The sequence below is a fragment of the Acanthaster planci genome, linkage group LG17 (assembly GCF_054643075.1).
Source record: "Acanthaster planci isolate LZ-2023a linkage group LG17, COTS_SCS, whole genome shotgun sequence".
Classification (NCBI taxonomy): domain Eukaryota; kingdom Metazoa; phylum Echinodermata; class Asteroidea; order Valvatida; family Acanthasteridae; genus Acanthaster; species Acanthaster planci.
The window spans coordinates 9,027,573-9,046,829 of NC_141793.1; the positions used below are offsets into that span (position 1 = coordinate 9,027,573).

A 19,257-nucleotide genomic window follows, 5' to 3' on the forward strand; every position below is an offset into this window, starting at 1 on the left:
GCGAATGATCAAATTTGCAACAGAATGTGCACAGACATGACAAATGTCACAAAAGAGACAGAGCTGACATGGGTACGACAGAAATGGTAACGCCGGTCAATATTAGTGCTACCTTGTCAGAACACAGCAATGCAGAGAATCAAATTGGGCCAAGGACCAATGAGACAATACACTTTGCCGCCCCCCCCATTTCAAAGGTTCTCAGGGACTAGTGCAGCAATGCTCACTGAGAGTAACAATTTCCTTCATCAGCTCACACAACAGCTGAAACTCATTTCAAGAAGCTTTCTTTCAAAGGTCACTGATTTCACTGTGAGGCTCACCTGACGCAAAAGGATGTACATTTGAGACATTCTATATTGTTGCAATTTGTATTCACCAGTCCTTAGCGCACGTCTGAACTCTGAAGCCACAATTTCAAATGGTCAGAACCGAGTTTGATAAAGCACCTTTCTCAAGTGCACAAACATCAACCCCACTCTACGTGTTAGTCCATCTTGAACCCGAAATTAGAGACTGAAGACATGCCTGAAGCATGCAGCACAGAGCTAAAAACAGGCACCTGTCTTACCTCAAGCCAGCATCCTCATAGTGTGGATGGTTCACTATGGGTCTCAGGGTGGACAACTTGATGGAGGCCATGGTGGGCATGGGACCAGCAAACACAGCATCTGAAACATGAGACGAATTTGTGTGCAGAACATCTGAAGCACAAAGCGTTTGCAACGGTAGATAGGTTCGCTGATGCTGTAAGATCTAGAGCACTTCACCTTGAAAATGCCTATGTGGGCTGGAAATGAGACCACCTGTGTACATCTGTATGCTACCCTGCATTAGTGCACCAATACGTGTCCAAATTTCATCCAATCACGAAAAAGAGTCAGCAAAATGTGTGCTCTAATGTAAAATATAGGACTCGCTTACGTACGTACTTTACAATAGGGTTGAGCTGGTCTATCTTTGAACTGGCTCTAAATCACTGGATCAGGTACTCATAATCAGAATTTACTTGGTAAGGTCTCTGATAGTGTAAAGGGAAGGTTGTCAAAGTTTTTGTAGAGAAACTTCAAACTAAAACCATTTCATACATACATGTATCTCGTTAACTTGCGTGCCGTTATTCAGCATCGACAATGTACATGCAGATGTACAGACAGCAGTAACTGATAAAATCATTTTTGATGTCTAAGTACTGTTAAGAAGTATGATTATCAAACAAAACTGGGTGCCCATTTTGTCCATTTCTTCAACCTTTTTTCATTTCTCTGAATTCTGGAAATGAATGCCAATGTTTTTACCTTACAGGGCACACATCTGGTTCCCAGTCTTAACTGTAACTTCACAGACTACTCACAACACTAAAGCCCATCTCACAAAACTTTGACAGTTGCGTAATTTAAGCCCAAATTCTATGGCGGGAGTTGTGCAGCAAATGATGGTGTAACTTTAAAATGCAATCATTCTAGGTGGTGAAACTGCACTGAACAAATCACAAATGAACAATTTTATGATATTATGCTTGACTAAGGCTCAAGTTTTACAAAATTTTAAAATTTTGTGTACATGGGTGAACACATAAACTTATTTGGCTGGGAGAGAACTCGCTTGTTTAAACTACGCTCAAGGCTAAACAGGCCAAGCGAAGTTTTGTCAAATTGGCTGCTGGTTGTAATTGCTGACTGCATCCAAGTCAACTGGATGCCACCTTATGTTACTTTGTGGGGTGTTGGCCTTGATCCATTCCAGCATCTCCTCCTGGGGCGCGTTGCTGAAGTCCCCCCTTATACTCCATTGGTGCTGAAGGTTGGCCACCCCCGCTATGGACATCAGGGACAGAAGCAGGGTCAGGAGGATAGCGTGTCTCATCCTGTCACCCAGCCAGCCAAATATCTGGTGCATGAAACATGGTGCACAGCATCAACTTCCAAACTAACTGGACATGGGACAAGAGCCCCTTCGTGTGTGCATTTCAGTACTTCAATCTCAAAATATGAAGTAATCGGAGTAAATACATGTGGCAGGGATCAGATTTGGGGATGGAGAGAAATCTATGAATCATTCAGCAAAGGGGGTTGTTGCAGTGACAACATTAAAATACTGTGACTCTTCAGGGCTTTGTGGCAAAGGACGTTTTAACCAGGGGATTTTCTGGGCCAGAAACACAAAACATTTAAACATGTCTCAGCAAATTCCCTATGCACTGCTGGGTGACTTGAAGTATTTCGTCGTGTGCCCGGCAAAAGGTCGTAGGTGCGCTTATGCCCTTTTGCCCGGAAGCATGATTACAGTAAAAAAAAAAATGTTCCTGGTAAATGGGCATAAGAAACACACTCTCTTTAGTAAAAATGGATAAAATTTACTACAAAATCAACACAGGCTGTGCAAAATCAACCTTTGAACAACTTATCAAACGACTTGGGAAATTTTTTTGGAACTATTTGCAAAGAAATCTTTATATTTCATTAAAATAAAATAGTTGCATACATACTTCCTTTTGCCGGGAAAAAAAAAATTGGCAGCGATCATGCTTCCCAGCAAAAGGTCGTAAGCACTTACGACCTTCCTCTAGGCACACGATGATTTATACATTTTTTATTTAGCTGCACGTCAGTGCTATTAACCATGAACACTTTACACAGGTTGTTATTTTGAGGCTCCCTTTGTACCATTTGATATCTTACGGTATACAGCTGAACCTGTGCTTGCAAAATCTGTACAAGTTCTAGACTGCAAAGCCTCGTCATTTCATGCATATACAATGCTAGGTATGACTCTTACCTGTCTTGATGCCAGCAGGCTTGAAATAAGGCACAGGTGAGGGGTCAGGAACAGCTTGAGCCTCATGATGATGATTGCCATGACAGTGAATGCCATCAACTGGAACAGGTGGTATACCAGCTGCAAAGAGGAATTCCCCAAAGCAGGCCTCCACCTTAAGCTTTATACTTTTAACAAGCGTGCAGGGCAAGTAAGCTTATTTTTCACTAACCCTGCAGGAATTTTCATAAGCCCACTGGAATTTTTTTTTAAGGAAAACTAACTTTGGCTAGCTTTTTCCAACTTTTTCAACCATCTCTGATGAGTCTTGCTTTCAGTTTTAAATTGGCTTCAAAACTGTTACAATAATAAACAGCACGTACAATTCAAGATGTTTGAATTTTGGTTCATTCATCTTTAAAAATAAGATATGTGACAGGTTCAAACAGGTGGCGTTTCTTTACGAGCCTGCCAGGCAAGTGAAAGAATGTACTTTACTAGCCTGCTAACAGTTTTTACTGGACTTTGTACGCCAGTCTAGTGCTGAGGTCTGGGTCAGCCTTTGAGGGAATGCAAGGATGTAACCACTGATCTTTAAGTACAGACTGAATAGCGCACTGACACAGTACTTGGCACCACTAGGTGCCATCTTTGAAGGTCTTGTGCCGCACACAACGTGTTGTCAACCATCTTGTCAATCAGTGTCATTTGTGCTCAGAGCTCAATTATAACAAGCCAGAAGCGTTACTTTCTGTTCATGCCAAGATGCAAATTCTGAATGTAGATTGTGTCGTTGAGGAGAAAACAGAGAAAATGAGAGGAACCCTCACCCTGTGTTCATAGTGGATAAACCCTTGGGCATGCAAAACAATGGCTACATGCATTGAACAGATAAAATCAGAGAAAACATGTTTTCCTTAGAGGTGCTCTTTAAACACACAGAATGCCATTAAAATGAATACGCTTTCATTTTGGGGAGGTAATTTGACACCTTTACAAGGTAGTTACAGATTCAATAATCCGGTGACCACAATTAAAAGCAGTGTTGCAGGCCCCAAGCTTGAGAATGTGTACACCACATGAATGGATTTGCCCATAGGTAACAGAACATTGTGCCTGGAGCCAATTTGTTGGGAAAAACCACCGTCCGTAAGTGGTTAATTACAGCTGGGGAATATTTTCCTCACATTACAGGCTTTGCGAGGTAGCCATCTTGCAGGTCAGTCATTTTGTTCCACAGGGAAACCGCCTTTGTACACACTCTGTGTATCAAAAGCACTACTCTGCAAGATGGCAGCCGTGCAAACCCTCCATACTCCTCTTGCTACATATAGGAACATTCCCTGAATCTTCCAAAATTCTTGACTGCGGAGGAAACGGATGGCACATGTTTGATACATCTGTGCTTGAACTCTGACGAAGCATCAAACCCACCCTGTGTAGCTAAATAGTGGCACATGCTCCTCAATCCTCAAAAAAGATGGGGGGAGGGGGTTAAGCTTTAAATATACACCATGGGAGAAACTGCTCTTACCTCTGCGTGTGGCTTGTCTCCATTTTCACTGAGAAAATAAGGGAAATACACGAATCAGATTTCAAAAAGAATAAGAAAAGAACTGAAGAAAGCAAATTGCTGCATATTTCCAACCTGCGTTGTCCTTACCAGAATTTCTGCTGTGGTTATCATTTTCTCTTCAACTGCTTTGACATATTCATGAGTGGATAAGGTATCCCTCCCCCCGCTGTAACAACATTGTTCTTTTTGAAAACCCCTTGGCAAATATTTGGGTCTATGTTATTTCCCTTTCTTTGAAAAGCATTTAGCAAGTCCCAGTATGTAGCCTCACCCCTCAGAAAAGGCCACAAAAGATTCCCAGTCCATTAAAAAATTCCCAATATTTTGGCCCCTCCAAAACAATTTTGAACCTCAAATATTTGGTTCTGGATCTATCCTTGGACAACTGGGGAGGTTTCCCTTGAGGTCTGGCAAGGTGCTACAGATTTGGGGGTATCTAATGAGGGTAAAGCCTCACATTATAGTGTTTTTGCTGCGCTTAAAGGAGGTGTGCGGGGCTTTTCACATATACCAAGCTCAGCATTCCTGACAAAGGGATTGTTGGTTTCACAAGCCACACTCGGATATCAATATTAACTTTTAACTCTATCACTTTCCACTTCCTAGTTTTAATGACGGAATTCACGGCTCAGTGAGTGATAAACCTAAATCACATTTTGCAAATTTGGAATAAAGACTTGTGCAAGACTTCCAAAAAGCAAGTCATGACAGGGCAAATTGACGTTTGCTGTGGTTTGGGAGTAGTGTTAAAATTTCAAGGAGTGTTGAATCACCAGTCTATAGTGTAATTCGAAGAATTAGAAGCCATTACTGCGTTGGCATAACGCTCGTGGACAGGTGGTACGCGCACTTTTCATGCCTCTTTGACCAATGGGGTGTCGTGATTTGCCAAATGCACATGCGCAGCAAGTTAAGAATGTGCGTGTGAGTGCGGTGCCACTGCATTTATGGCGTCTAATCGGATTAGTCTATACTTAGTGAAGCTACAGCACAGAAAAAGCAAATGAATGAACAAAAAATTCACCTGTTGGATGTCTCCTGCTCATGTGTGTTACTTGTTTTCCCATTGCCTTGTCCTGATTTGGAGAGTCCAGTCCTTCTGACGATCTCCAGTCTAATGAGCTGAAGTTTTATAATCAGATGAAACAAGAGCATAACTCCCACAAACTTCTTAACACTCTAACAAGAGGCTGATAGTGGGGACTCCACAGGATGACTTTTGGCAATATGGTTTGTAAATGTATGAATGAAAAGAGCACCCCTTAACAAAAATGGTCTTAATATAGCCTGTGTAAACAGTTCAGAGGGCACATAAAGTCCAGAACTTCTGTAAATGACCTTCAAACTACTTTCTTTCTGAATATTTCAGTTGTTTACCATCCCACTGTGATGACAAAAAAACCTCAATACCCTTGCTCTTCAAGTGATCTTTTTTTATTCTATTTTTTCCCTGACGCGACCCACATAAACTATCCCTTGTATTTTTACTGTCTTTTTTTTAAGAAGCACGAACTTCGATTTTGGGCCACAGTGACAGACCCCAGTATGACAAGAGTCTTTCGTCCTGACTTACATACACCACAGTTCCAACGAAGGCAAAGACGGAGGTTGGCAGGAGAAGTGTCTTCAGGTATCGCACAGGAGTCTGGGGCAGGAATAAGGAGAGAAAAAAAAAAGGGTACGTGTATAACACTGCCAGGGTTGGTTTAAGAAATCTGTACCCGACAGGGCAAGTTCTACATAACCCAAGATTTTAATGCATAAGTTGCATAAGTTAGGACATACCTATGCATGGCATTTCAGGGACAAATAACACCCACCCTGCAGGTGTTGCACAATTTACTGCATACATGCGACTTAAACTGTCCTTTTGGGTGGTTTCAGTTGCGGCAAAGAAAATAATTGGACAATACTAAATACTGTGATCATTACCAAGCGCAGTGTTACCGAACTTTTAAGGGTGACAGAAATTCTCAGTGTTTCACAGACCTACAAAAAAGGACCTGTATTCCTGTACATGAACTTTGAGATTTGCGAACTGCTCTTGACAGCACAAACTTGTTGGACATTGCAAGCAGATCCAATTCTATTGCTGTTCAATGACAGGCATAAAAGCAGAAAGAAACAACCAATGGAAGAACTTACAGATTTTAAACATTTCAAAGAAACCAAAAACATGCATTACATTGCATCTTGGTTTGGCACCTGTTTTTGCTAAGCAACGACTTTTCATGCTGAGCAAAAGTCTATGCTAACGGGGACTTCGTTACTAACTAGTAATGCTATCAGGGTTGCATCATGGACGGGCAGAGACCACATCCCATTCTTTGAGTTTGTTTACCTGGGTTTCCATGAAGTCAAACTCGGCTGCACAGGTGTATAACATAGTGTGGAAATCCCTGTAGTTGGAAAACTTGGAGCGGAACAGATTGCCTATGTGTGCCTGTCGTTGAAAGGAGAGGGAACAAACGAAATATTGTGTGTTCACCGTGAATGTTGTAGCAATAAGCCAGTTTGGTATTTCACAAGGACAAGGTCATTTCAGAATGAAGCCCTCGTGTGAGTCGGTATATGACTTGCTCACAGGATAGACCTTGTGTGTACATGTATGCATATCAGTGTGGTAGTTGAGAAAAGACCAGACACAAGACCACGCACAAGACCAGTCACAAGTAACACAGTGAACAATGACGAAGGAATGCTTTTGTTGCAGTTCAGTTGAATAGCTTGTGACTTGAATTCAGACTGGAGGTCTTGTGTTGATCTTGTGTGGTCTTGTGAAGGCTTTAAGTGGTCTTGACCACAACACTGATGCATATTGCTGTTCGCGAATGAGTCCATGGGCTTGGAGGGGTTTCAGAGCCCCCTTCCTGAACTGACCACCATTGGTATTGGCATCAACAAAATAGGAAAAAAGATGCCAACAGAACAAAAAAATTAGGGATATATTGCAGTCAAACATTTCCACAGCAGTATAAGTTTTAGGTTCAACAATAAAAATGTTGGGTGACAAAAACTTGACAAATTAAGGTGCGCCAAATTAGGAGACTCGTGATATAATCTGATTGGCTGTTCCATCCTATAGTTGGTTTCCACGGCAATCAAAGACATTTCCTGAAAGAGACATTCATGAACATTCTTCATGTCAAGTATGGCTAAGATCTACTGAGGTTTGGCCATGTTACAGATATGGCCAACAGACTGTTCCTCATCCAACCCTTGGTGTTCGGAATTCTGTACAGATGCACTTGAAAGGGATTTCAAAAAGGGCCTCTTGAGAGAGTGCATTCCTACTATTTTTCTGCTGAGATCTTTTTTTTCTGTCTGGGGCATGCTAATTGTAAGTTATGTAAAAATGCTGGTGGTGATCGGTTTACAGACATGCAACTTGACTTTGACCAAAAAATACAGGAAAATGTAATCTTTGCCAAACTTTGTACAGTGTTTTTGATTTTCAGTGGCATGAGTTTAGAGTGGTAAAACGAGGAAATCAACTAATCTGAGGATAAGGAGCATGATTGGGTTTGAGGAAGGGAGGGAGTACTGTAACCCCTTCCAGCCCACGGCCTACATGGCGTGTGACGTGCATCATTTTGGGTGTGCACGGTTGGAATACTGAACTGGCACTTTACACAAATGAAGCGGGAAGAACTTGCTAAATGCTGAGCCATGCAGAAACTTCACTGAGTTGCTCTGCACTATAACTGTCAGTACCGCAATAAACTTGCATCTTTTCTATTCGTAATTGTCCGTGGTCAAGTCCTCAAATGTAAGGTCTGATTCCACCTTGTGTCTGCAATGATTAGGATCTACAATCAGATAGAATGGTTTGAAGGCCAAGTCAAGTGTCCAGTCTGTGTTGAAATATGTTTACTCTAAACAGGAAAAATGAAAAGAAAAAAGAAAAATACTACGAACATTCATTTAATTTGACAAGTTTGGGATTTTCAGTTTCCAAAATGGCATCTGAGTTTGGAGTATCGAAGTCATAGGCCACACTTAAATCTGATCATCCAAAATGATAATAGGAATGAAAACTGGGACGCTACTCCAATAAGTGATGTGATATGACTAATTACACCACTGACAGTCTGCGCCAATCTGACTTCCAAGGTGAGTGCTATCTTTAAATAGGAATGTAATGCCAATGTCACGACAGTCTCATGAACAGAATTAAAGCACTTACATCATCTTGGATGCTAAGTAATCGAGACAGCAACACCTTACAGCTAAGCATTAACACAAGAAGTCCTGCTCCTTCCATACCCTGAAATGCAACAATTGAATCATACTTGCATTTCAAACAGAAATATTGGAATAACAGCAGTCAAAATTGAAAGCATGATGCTAAAAACACCTGTCAGATCACTGGTTATTATACAGCACTTCTTCAGAACAAAGTGAAAATCCATACATAATTCACCATTTAAAGAAGCCTTGTTGAACTAGTTGACAGAAAACTCAACCTAAATGTAGCATCAGATATGGTACATGTATATAAATTTAGTGAAGGCAAGGCGTGGCTGACTTCTGGCACTTGCCTAACCGAATAGGTTGGGGTAATCATTCAGAACCAGCCCATCGCAAATCAGGTTTTTTTTACACGGGCATTTCAATACTCCAAGGAGGATCTGTCTCAGTTACTTACAATGGTAACAAGAGGATGTGGGGACTTGTGCTTCCACAGTGGGGCTATCAACAGCATCCCCTGCAAAGTATATTAATGAAGATAGCAAAGCAATACTTAGTCAAAGCTGTGAAAAAGAACTCCTGTGCCCTGTTTGGAGCCCAAACAAAACACATTATCTATGTCGAGCCAAATTACCACTTGATGTGACTTTGATCCACTTGTATGGACCTGTACAAAATTTAGTTACAACAAAACAATACTTATTGCCAATGCTATGGAAATTGACACTTCAATACTTGTAAGTCCTGCTTGATATCCCATCATACTTAGAAAAAGTTGACATTTGTGCATACTATAATGAATGGCAGCACTGACAGATGTCAATATATTCTAGCATAACTCAAATTGACCAAAAGCCCCGCCCCATTGTTTTCTGACCAATCACAGTCGTGATCTACGTCCGCCATGCTTGCATGCGCACGCATACAATACGCGTGACTGAAACGAGGAGTGTGATACTGGAAAAGAACACACGCTTAGTGTCCATGTGTGCAATGGGCGGGGCTTACTGGATCGGTCTACGTGATTCAAATTCACACATTTCAGAAGTGCAGTGTACTTTACTCTTCAACTTTTCACACAGTACCGTGCTGAAGATGCCTAATAGAATGAACTAAACCCACAAAAGGAGCAATTGACAACACACTGTACATGTACATGTACCTCCGAGCATTTTTATGGCTACTGATGAGGCTGATGCCTTGCCTATGTAATCCCGTCATAAGTAAACCATCCATTCTGTTGTTTACGAGTACATACATGTGTACCAAGGCAAACTTACATATTTGCAAGCCTATTCAGGATGTAAAATTTGCAAAGCTCAGACTTTGCAAAATGAAACACACGACGAACTACAAGTTAAAGAGACTTGATTTGCTACGCTACTCACAGCAGAAAAAATACGTACTATGAATACCCACTTTGTTGTCTCACACTTGGTTTCTGTTTTGTCCTGTTCGTCATCTGTCTGTCCTAATAGGTTAGATTGCTTAGTTTTCTTTGTCTCTTCATAGGTTGAGGTACAAAAGCGTTCTTGCTGAACCTTAAACCTAAATGTTGTCATCTAATTTATCTAATGTAAAATGATACATTATGTAATGTTGCTCAAGTTAATGGCCATGTGTACTCAGTACTTAACCCTACCCCCCCAAGGGTTGCTGGCCCTAACCTTCCCCATTCACACAAAGTTAATCACCCACATGGGACTTTGTGCACAGAGGCTGTTGGACTTTGTTTTTCTGAGGTATGCCAACCCAATGCAAAAGCCAGCTGTTATGGGCCTACCAGACCTATCCCCACAGAATTAAACACTTCACTACTGTTTAATTCTGTGTGGTTGGGGAAGGTCAGGGTTAAGTAACGTGAATCATGTTTGCTTATTGTTTCATCTGTTACAACAATTTTATTTCCTTCTGTTGTACAGCAGTTAATAAGACGCACATATTGGTACAAAGAGATCCCCATGAATAATACACAGCATCAAGCAAGAATAAATACTCACCCACACAGCAATAAGGCAGGACGCAAAAAAGGATGTCAGCAGCATTTCATTGCCAAAGAGGAGAATGTAACTTGCTACCAGCCCCAGCTACAAGAAAATGGGAATTGGGAATATTTCAACCTTTTGCCGTTTTGTGCATAAATAGTCACGGCTGAAAGGAATGTTTGTAACTTGGAATGACAGACTGTAAAGGAATGCTGCAGATTCTAGGAGAATTCTGCTACCCTGTAAAGCTCAGACTTCATCGCAGAGACTCTGGACTCAGGTTAAATTCATGGCTAGTCCAAAACATGGCAAGTAATCAGACTCTTTATTACATGCACTGTCAGGTTCAAGAATCTTTCGAAACAGAATAAATGGGCAAGAACAAAAGGGATGCAATAATATTTTGTTGACAGCATTTAGGAAATTTCAGTGTTTCTACAGAGGTACAATTCAGTCAACAGTGTTTGGAGAAAAACCAGCTAAATGTCAACAATGACATCTGAACTCACACTTTGTCCTTGGACCACACATCTGAGTTTGCGATGACTGGTATAACCCAAGATGTAGGAGGCACATACAGCCAGAGTCTAATCACATAGAAAACAAAATAGAACTCAGGCAAAGGATAACAAATTACATGTTCTTTATGTGGCTAAAGGGAATGATGACTGGTGGATTGACCGGATGCGAGGCTGTATGGGTGATGTTATTAACATTTCTACGATTTATCTACATGTAACAACTCATAAGGTACTCGGCAAAGTTCTAGAGCTACGCATGAATATTTTCTTAATAGCAATTCTCCTTTTTTAAATCTCAAAAATCTTAACAAATGAACATGTATATACGCCAACCCTTCTGACTGCTTTATTTACATGTAGATAATCTAATAGTACGTGTACGTGTAGCATTTGGAAATTTGTTATATTTCAAACTGTAAATATGTGTTATTACCAATTTTTTCCAGCACTTAATGAAACCGTGGACTCCTAAGGGTACCTTTGACTTTAAGCTTAAAATGTCAACTGAGAATGATGAAATAATATTTCATGAATAATGCCTGATGTTTTAAATCCTGTAAGAATTGGTTACTTGACAAAAATAAGATCCTAGGCATCTAACAGGTTTCATTCAATCCCATAGGATCCTATAGAAATTTATAAATGGTGCCCAAAACTCCATTCATAGGGCATGTATACCGAGGGTAAATACCCTCCCCACACAAACCTAACAAGCGCCTGTTATGCTGGGAACAATGAACTAGGAAATAACAGACACAAGCATGAGCATTTGGGGCAACATCACAATGGTGCAGCAGTTAACTGTGGAAAAATGGAGATGAGTACCAGCATGACTTTAGAATACATCCAATTTATCATTGATATGCAACATGTAAGAAGTGTACAGTTCAGTGGTCACGGAGGGAATCTTGAATAGGGTGTGGTACATGTACATGGTATGTGCTGCTAGTGGATAAATGTGTCACTTCACACTTGCTACCAGCAAATATGTCTCTTAAATGCTCAGATATATTCGATATTACTCAGCTAGCCCGAGAGCTGTGGTCTACATATAGGACATGCATAAGTTCACACTTTTCCTAAAGCCATTTATAAAAAAGATGCAGGTAGGTTTTATGGTTTTTCGTATCTGGCGATCACCAGAAGCAATTTAATTGTGATTTAGTATTGTTCATTTTGTTGGACTGTAAAGTGTAAATTTACTATTAAAGTGTAATTTTCCTAATCTTAAGTGAAGTTGCCATGTGAGCCATGCAGCTCACACCGTACCAAAATTGATGAGTATGTATGTTTTGTTTGTGAATGATGAATTTAAATGATAAGATCATGTACCTGCGTCATGAGAGCGAACTGTGCAAATTGCCACGGCAACATGAAGCCTGTCGTGGCCACAGCAATGAGGAGACTGTGTGTCCAGCCTGGCTGCCGGTGTCTGCGATGAGACAAGAACAAAATGGAAAGAATGAATGTAAAACAAATGGGTGGTGGAAGAACTTGAGCAGCAGCAAGGACATCATTTATCAATTTGGAAGAACTTGAGCAGCAGCAAGGACATCATTTATCAATTTGGAATTCTTTCCTTGACAAAATGAATGAATTGACCTGGATTGCACCATCCCTTATGGTCTGCAAACTTTGATGCTGAAAAGTGAATAAATCAAGCGCAGCATTTTGCAACTATAGCTTCAGGTTTTACCATATGTATGCCATGGTGAATAGTCTTTTTGCTTCAGTTTTTGCCATAAGCATGCCATGGTCAGATGGTGAATAGTTTTCTTGCTTCAGTTTTTGCCACAGGCGTGCCATGGTTAATATAGTCTTTTGCTTCAGTTTTTGCCACAGGCATGCCATGGTCAGATGGCGAATAGTCTTCTTGCTTCAGTTTTTGCCATAGGCGTGCCATGGTTAATATAGTCTTTTGCTTCAGTTTTTGCCATACGCATGCCATGGTGAATAGTCTTTTTGCTTCAGTTTTTGCCACAGGTGTGCCATGGTGAACAGTTTTCAGCTCTAATTTTAGCCACAGGCATGCACTAGTGAACAGTTAATAGTTTCAGTTCTTGCTGTAGGCAATGACTGACAATAGCACTTGTTTGGTGCATGGCCTGTCATCCATGACACAGTCTGATATCAATAGTGGTACTGTAGGTCAAACAGTTTTGTGTACAGCATCAGAGCAGGCCGTATGGTAAGCATTTGTTTTTTCATTGCATCCAAGGGGTACGTACAGGTACACATGTATGCATACGGCTGCTAGCATGAAAGAAAGCTAGGCCAAGCAGCTACAATGTACATGTAGCAAGGTAGCATATTGACTGCACACAATGAAAGAGAACTATTTGTGATGGACAAAAAATAGCAAAGTACAAGTACTTTGAGTTTATAAAGCATAGTCATAAGACGTTCTTCTCTCTGTGACAATTAATGACCTTGCTGTGCTTTGTTTGGGTGGCACCAGCTGTTTACTAAGTGCTCGTCAGCTGTGGATAAAAGTCAATCACTGCAAACAGACTGATTGCACCTGCTACGCAAAGTGGCCTATAGTGGGTATCGGCACATCAATAAACATGGCAGTTTAACATAGCAGAGGGTGTTTCAAGAGATGCTTACCAAAAATAAAGCTGATTGACAATATACCGGTAGTAATCAGCACATCAGTAGTCTGAGTACGGTACCGACCGTCAGCTTTTATTCTTCATACTTTACACTTATGACATGCTTTGTTATGGGAGGACGCGATGTTTATTGATGTTTGATACCCACAATACATGTAGGTTACGTGACTTAGTGGGCGCAGTCGGTTTATTGCAACTTCTGACAACACTCTAATGGATACTGCATGCATATGCAACATGATTTACTTCAGAATTTCCAGCAGTTTTAAATGACTACAAAACATGTACCTCAGAGTATGTGTCACTAGAAACATCTGCAGTACAAATACGGGATAGGCCATGCTCTCTCGCAGCGGCGGTGTCCACTGTACTCTTGTACACTGCAAAAATAGGATGGATAAAATGCGCACGGTTGATTCCTTACAGGCCTCTTATGCTTGGCGTCGCATTTCGGGCATCTGTGTTGGGAGCGTACATTTTCAATGAATATGCATAGGTTTGAATTCACACTTGAACACGTGTTTGGGAGACCTCGGTTGATTGTAAACTGTGAAGGAGTTTGTTTAAGAACAATCATCATACTGCAGCTTTCGGCGACAGAGATGTGCCCTCAGTATCAAAGATTACTGTGGAACTTTTCTTTATGTTTGTGTGCCAAGCTGCATCTCCTAGCAATAACATTCTCTCTAAACCCTAACAGGCAAGCATATTGTTTGGCTTACACTACACAGTACTACAAAATACTAAGTAATAGTCTGAGCCTGAAGGACCTAGCGCTACAAATTACAACTCTGGCTTGGTTACTTCCATTGTTACTTGCACAGAGAACAATAAAGCCATGCATTCACAGTGCCTTAGCACTGAATGGTACATTGTCTTAACTATTGTATCTTATGGCTTCACAGAACAATAAAGTCATGTCCTCTTACAAGCGACAGTGCTCAGTACTACATTTTACTACAAGTAATAATTTGCAGAATAATGTAGGGTAAGGGTTAATTAAAGCACTCAGTAAATGTACGTCGTATCATTTGTCAGTTTTAATTTTGATTGATAGTATCATTGGTAATAGTTCATTGATGATAATTTGTTCTTCTACTTTATACTACATATGAGTATTGTCTGAGGGCTTGTAAAAATAGGTTACTCAGGGACTTGACAGCCCCGCAAGTTGGAAATGGTAGTCAAGAGTGATGTACTATATGTGTGAAAAGGCTGTGTGATCACGTGACCCTGGTGAACTTTGTTATGCAACTGTGCTGGGCTTGATCTGAGCACAATAAATGGCCACTGTGGTAAAACCATGCGTGTCTAAGCCAAGTGGGACTCTGGGCGCTGAAGTTACTGACAGCCTTCATACCTCGCCATGATTATAGAAGAATGCGGCCACAGTGACGATGCCTCCTAACAAGCTCCCTGAGAGATAGGAGGCCAGGAGGAACATGGTGCTCAAGAGCAACCCGTTCTCAGCAAAGATGGCGTTCACATAGAAGACAGCAATGTCGCCCATGCCTGGCCATTTCAAACAGAAAGAAAGACCCAGAAATTAAACACCAAAAAAACCCAAACCAGAACACCAAACTAAAGACAAACAAAAGGGACACGGCCACTTCCAACAGTTCATGTGGATGACAAGCACTTCAAAAACACTAAGGAACAACGAAAATCCTCTGTCACAAAAGACTGCCGCTTACTGTTCATCTAACCTTATAGGAAAGATGGTGTGCAAAGTAAAAGTTTCCGCTCTTTGATGCTGCTTGAGTAATTCACGCCGTAATGGAAAGAGGAAAAACCTTGACTTTCAATTTTATGAGCGCTTAAGGATTGCCTCCTGACCTTCACAGTTGAGTACAGAGCTCAGTCCCCTGCCCCTGTTGACTGTGTAGCACTGTCTGGTCACTATGCCAAGCTTCTTGGTGATTCCATCATACAGCCTATAGCCTGCAGCAAGGGCAACCTGTCAGAAAAAAGGGGGGTGGAGCTAGGGTTAATGGAATAATGGGGGCACCACACCAAGTTTGGTTACTTTCCAAATGTTAAAAGCCTCCCCCCCCAAAAAAACCCTGTGAAGTAAAAGACTTCGAGCTACTCTGAGAGTTCTGTCCATGCACATGTAAATACCAAATTTCAACTCAATAATTATGCTCATGATATTCAAAGCAATTAACACACTGGACTATCGCTATAAGAGATGTTAAATTTCCCTACTAAGAGTTAGAATGGTGTGTAGTAGTCTTATCCACTTATCTGGGAAGGAAACTTTTTTCCAAATATGGGAACTTTGGAAACACTCGGTAATTATAAACAGTGCATGAAGCCCCTGTGACGTTATTAGCCCACTTTTCGTCGTGTTACAAATGTTCGTGTATTATGCTGAACGACATCTGACAACTTGGAAACCTGCCAGAACTACATGCATGAGTCTTGGCAAATATCACTTGTGACTCATCTATGTCTAAAATGTAAAAAAAGGTCAAGGAAGGGCCCATCCATCATGGTCACCAAATGTGCAGGGAATCACAAACTTCCTGCAGCAATCCCTAGCGCTCATGCTTTCTGGCTTTACCATGCAGTTAGAAGCAGGGAAATTGCCGGCCCCTTTCCTTACCTCAGGGTACAAGTTGAACCTCTTCAAGACGTTGATGGTGCTGGGGTACTCTGTAATGTTATCGTTCATAATCTCTTGCAGACCAGACAGGAAGGATGGAGAATTCACCATGGCCTTGTAGTATGAGTAATATAGACCCTGTGGATGGAAACAGTCAGCACCATTGGGCACAGTGGACATTACTTTTGACAACAATACAATCAATCTTTCTGGTAAAGTGAATTAAGTGGGAACCTTCAGGCAAAGAGCCAGGGATTTTTGGGCTCATTTTGAACAGATCTTCACTGCATTTTACCCATTTTCACCATGCAACTTTATACATGTACACATGCAAGTGTTCCTGTTTGTGTCTCTTTCAAACCAGGATCTGCACAGTTGAACATGTCACCATCCTGATCATTTTTTATTCAGTATCCTCAGTTTGCTTTGAAAAATCCCCATCCTGTCACAATCTGCAACTATCCACCTCTTTCAGCTATGAACCTCGGGCAGAACCTGAGTTAAAAAGAGAACACCACAGAGACTCTGCACATACACACCATAATGACGTCCCAGCAGTCAAACACGTATCACACTTGTTTTATCCTCCAATCCCATGGTGTACGGACAGCATGTCAACAATGCCATCTACATTTACCGGTATACAGTACACATTCAGTCAGCATCCATGTGCATTGTCTAAATGTACATGTGTGTAATGCATGAACTCGGTGCTCTGTGGATGACTCCTACACTAACGTCTTTACATGTACATTTAGTAACTTGGCAAGCATGCATTTAAGTACCGGTACACGCTCATGCACATTCTGTGACTAACTTACAACTACATGTACATGTACGCACACGAAGCCTTATAAATGTGTTTTTGGTAGAGGTGATTCCTGCATCCTGGTTTAACACTGAACTGATTGTATGTGTAGTCTAGCAAAGTTTCGCAAATGACTTCAACATTTCCTGCTGCCTCCTGATGGATGGGGAAGCACTTCGGATTTTAACCGCACCCAAAGCACCCTATTTTTTTTCTAAGGGAAATAAGGACATCCGAGCTACTCATGTACATGTACGTGTGCCATATACATGTATGTTGAAAGAGCCCCTTAGTCTCAGTGCCTGTATTCTTGTTTTGTTTGTTCAAATACATGCATTCTATATGTAGGCCTATGTACGTGTCACAAAATGTAAAGATTGGAGTATATGGTTTTCATCCTTTGAAAGGTGGTTTACATGGTTTTCATTGATGAGAGAAAAATACTGTGGTTGACATTTTGACTGCATGTCACACTTTGTGGCCAAATATACACAGAACTAAGTACATTTTTGTTCAGTGGTTACTCCTGGCATGGCCACTACAAAGCAGTGTGTAAGACTGCCTAGTTGTGGCTGTCTCTGTTTACTCCAAAATGTAGGCCTTCACAGACTGGCATGGATGCCGAAACTTTGTTCTCCTCACAAAAGGTGCAAAGTGTACCAGCACGTACAGGGCATGTACATCACAGAGGGACTCCTTACTCCAAGAACGAAGGGCACCTACACCCTGGCATGAGGATACGTGTACACTGTTTTCTCTACAATAAGGTATGATCATCACACCAGTGACTTTCTACACTTGTGCACTACCATAATTTCTATCAACAATTAATGTAAGAGTTGCGGGGAATTAGGTTTAACACACCATACCATTTCGGTTCGGAATGTCATCTCTCGCTCTAGGTCTGACAGATGTGAGAAGAAGCGATCATTCTCAAACATGCTCGATATGTGTATGCTGGTAAAGAGAATAGACAGATAGATGATGGAGTATTGCATCACAAATGCGCATGCATGATTCCCTCTGACCACCAAGCCCCAAAAGTGAGGAACAAACATGTACATGTAATCACCCCCCCCCAAAAAAAAAATTCCGGGGCCATTGGTAACAAGCGGTACTGCAGAGTAGGAAAAATTGTGGTTAGACAAACCGGCTATTACCAATTTTTGATCAGACAACATGTATACCAAGGTCACAAGAGAAAAAACTCACCTTCTCATCCAAGTTAAAAAAAATAGAGTTTGCTTTTGGGACTTTGACATTACATGCACATTTCCGTCAGACATTTTGTCCAACCACAACTGCTTTTGGTTGGACAAAAACAGAAGCGGGTGAAAAGTGTCCAACGCCCAACCGTACGGGTGTGTACGTGTGATTTTTACGCCATAGTACAATGTACATGTAGTACACGTAGAACTGGTCCGTCTTTGGTGGTGAAAGAGGGTCATTTTATTATACCCAGCAAGAAATGAGACCGAGGGGTACCCCCCCCCAACATGTCCAATCCTTATACACATCCCAGACTATTTTTACTTAGCACATCCCCCCAAGATGTCTGAAAGGAATTCCCCAGATTCCTGCGAGACAATGACCAACACTCTCCGTCTCATACCTTGCTGCATATGCATTTTACGGAGGAAACATTTTGGAAATGTGTCAACAGCAACAAACAAAATTCCATTTCCTCATCCACTCAAACGCTGGATACAGGTAAATGTACATGTACATGCCACTGACTTCCAAATGTAGGCCTGAAACTTGTTGCAAACTCCCCTTTCCCATGCTCCATTGCCATATAAATTGTTCATTCCTTGCACACAAGGGCAATGCATGTAATTATCATGCAATTTACATGTAGGCTTCTTGCTTTGTGTTCAATCCAATTGTATGTGCCAGAGCATAACAATGAAATTTTCAAGTCCTTCAAGTGCTCAAGACAGACGCAGGTGTTGTGCATGATCATAGGTGCAGCTGTTACATTAAACAAAATATTGACTTTCTGCTGCCAATTTGCCAAACTACATGTGCTTTTTCTCTCCCACAACTTACATGTACACCTCATTAGCTAATGGCCACACACACACCAGTGTTGTATTGGAGACCTTGATGTCCGAGACCAAGACCAAGGCATTAGAGACCGAGACCAAGATCGAGACCCATTCGTTCAAGACCAAGACCAAAACTTAAAGACCGAGA

General features: G+C 41.3%; 1 protein-coding gene across 2 annotated transcripts in view; it reads right to left on the reverse strand.

Annotated features, from left to right (window-relative positions):
• Positions 1 to 19,257, reverse strand: part of LOC110985548 (protein C-mannosyl-transferase DPY19L1-like) — a 28,673-nt gene that overhangs the window by 3,888 nt on the left and 5,528 nt on the right. Inside the window, exons 3-19 of one of the 2 annotated variants that reach the window (XM_022246639.2) lie at positions 17,931 to 18,018; positions 16,254 to 16,391; positions 15,482 to 15,602; positions 15,006 to 15,157; positions 13,934 to 14,025; positions 12,363 to 12,462; positions 11,019 to 11,096; positions 10,525 to 10,611; positions 8,982 to 9,041; positions 8,520 to 8,600; positions 6,675 to 6,776; positions 5,907 to 5,978; positions 5,358 to 5,455; positions 4,292 to 4,319; positions 2,779 to 2,898; positions 1,716 to 1,890; positions 572 to 671 (exon numbers count right to left, since the gene is read on the reverse strand). In XM_022246639.2, coding sequence (XP_022102331.2) covers positions 572 to 671; positions 1,716 to 1,890; positions 2,779 to 2,898; positions 4,292 to 4,319; positions 5,358 to 5,455; positions 5,907 to 5,978; positions 6,675 to 6,776; positions 8,520 to 8,600; positions 8,982 to 9,041; positions 10,525 to 10,611; positions 11,019 to 11,096; positions 12,363 to 12,462; positions 13,934 to 14,025; positions 15,006 to 15,157; positions 15,482 to 15,602; positions 16,254 to 16,391; positions 17,931 to 18,018 — 1,692 coding nt within the window. The remainder of the gene's footprint in view (positions 1 to 571; positions 672 to 1,715; positions 1,891 to 2,778; positions 2,899 to 4,291; positions 4,320 to 5,357; positions 5,456 to 5,906; positions 5,979 to 6,674; positions 6,777 to 8,519; positions 8,601 to 8,981; positions 9,042 to 10,524; positions 10,612 to 11,018; positions 11,097 to 12,362; positions 12,463 to 13,933; positions 14,026 to 15,005; positions 15,158 to 15,481; positions 15,603 to 16,253; positions 16,392 to 17,930; positions 18,019 to 19,257) is intronic. The other variant, XM_087147981.1, reaches the window with a different exon arrangement.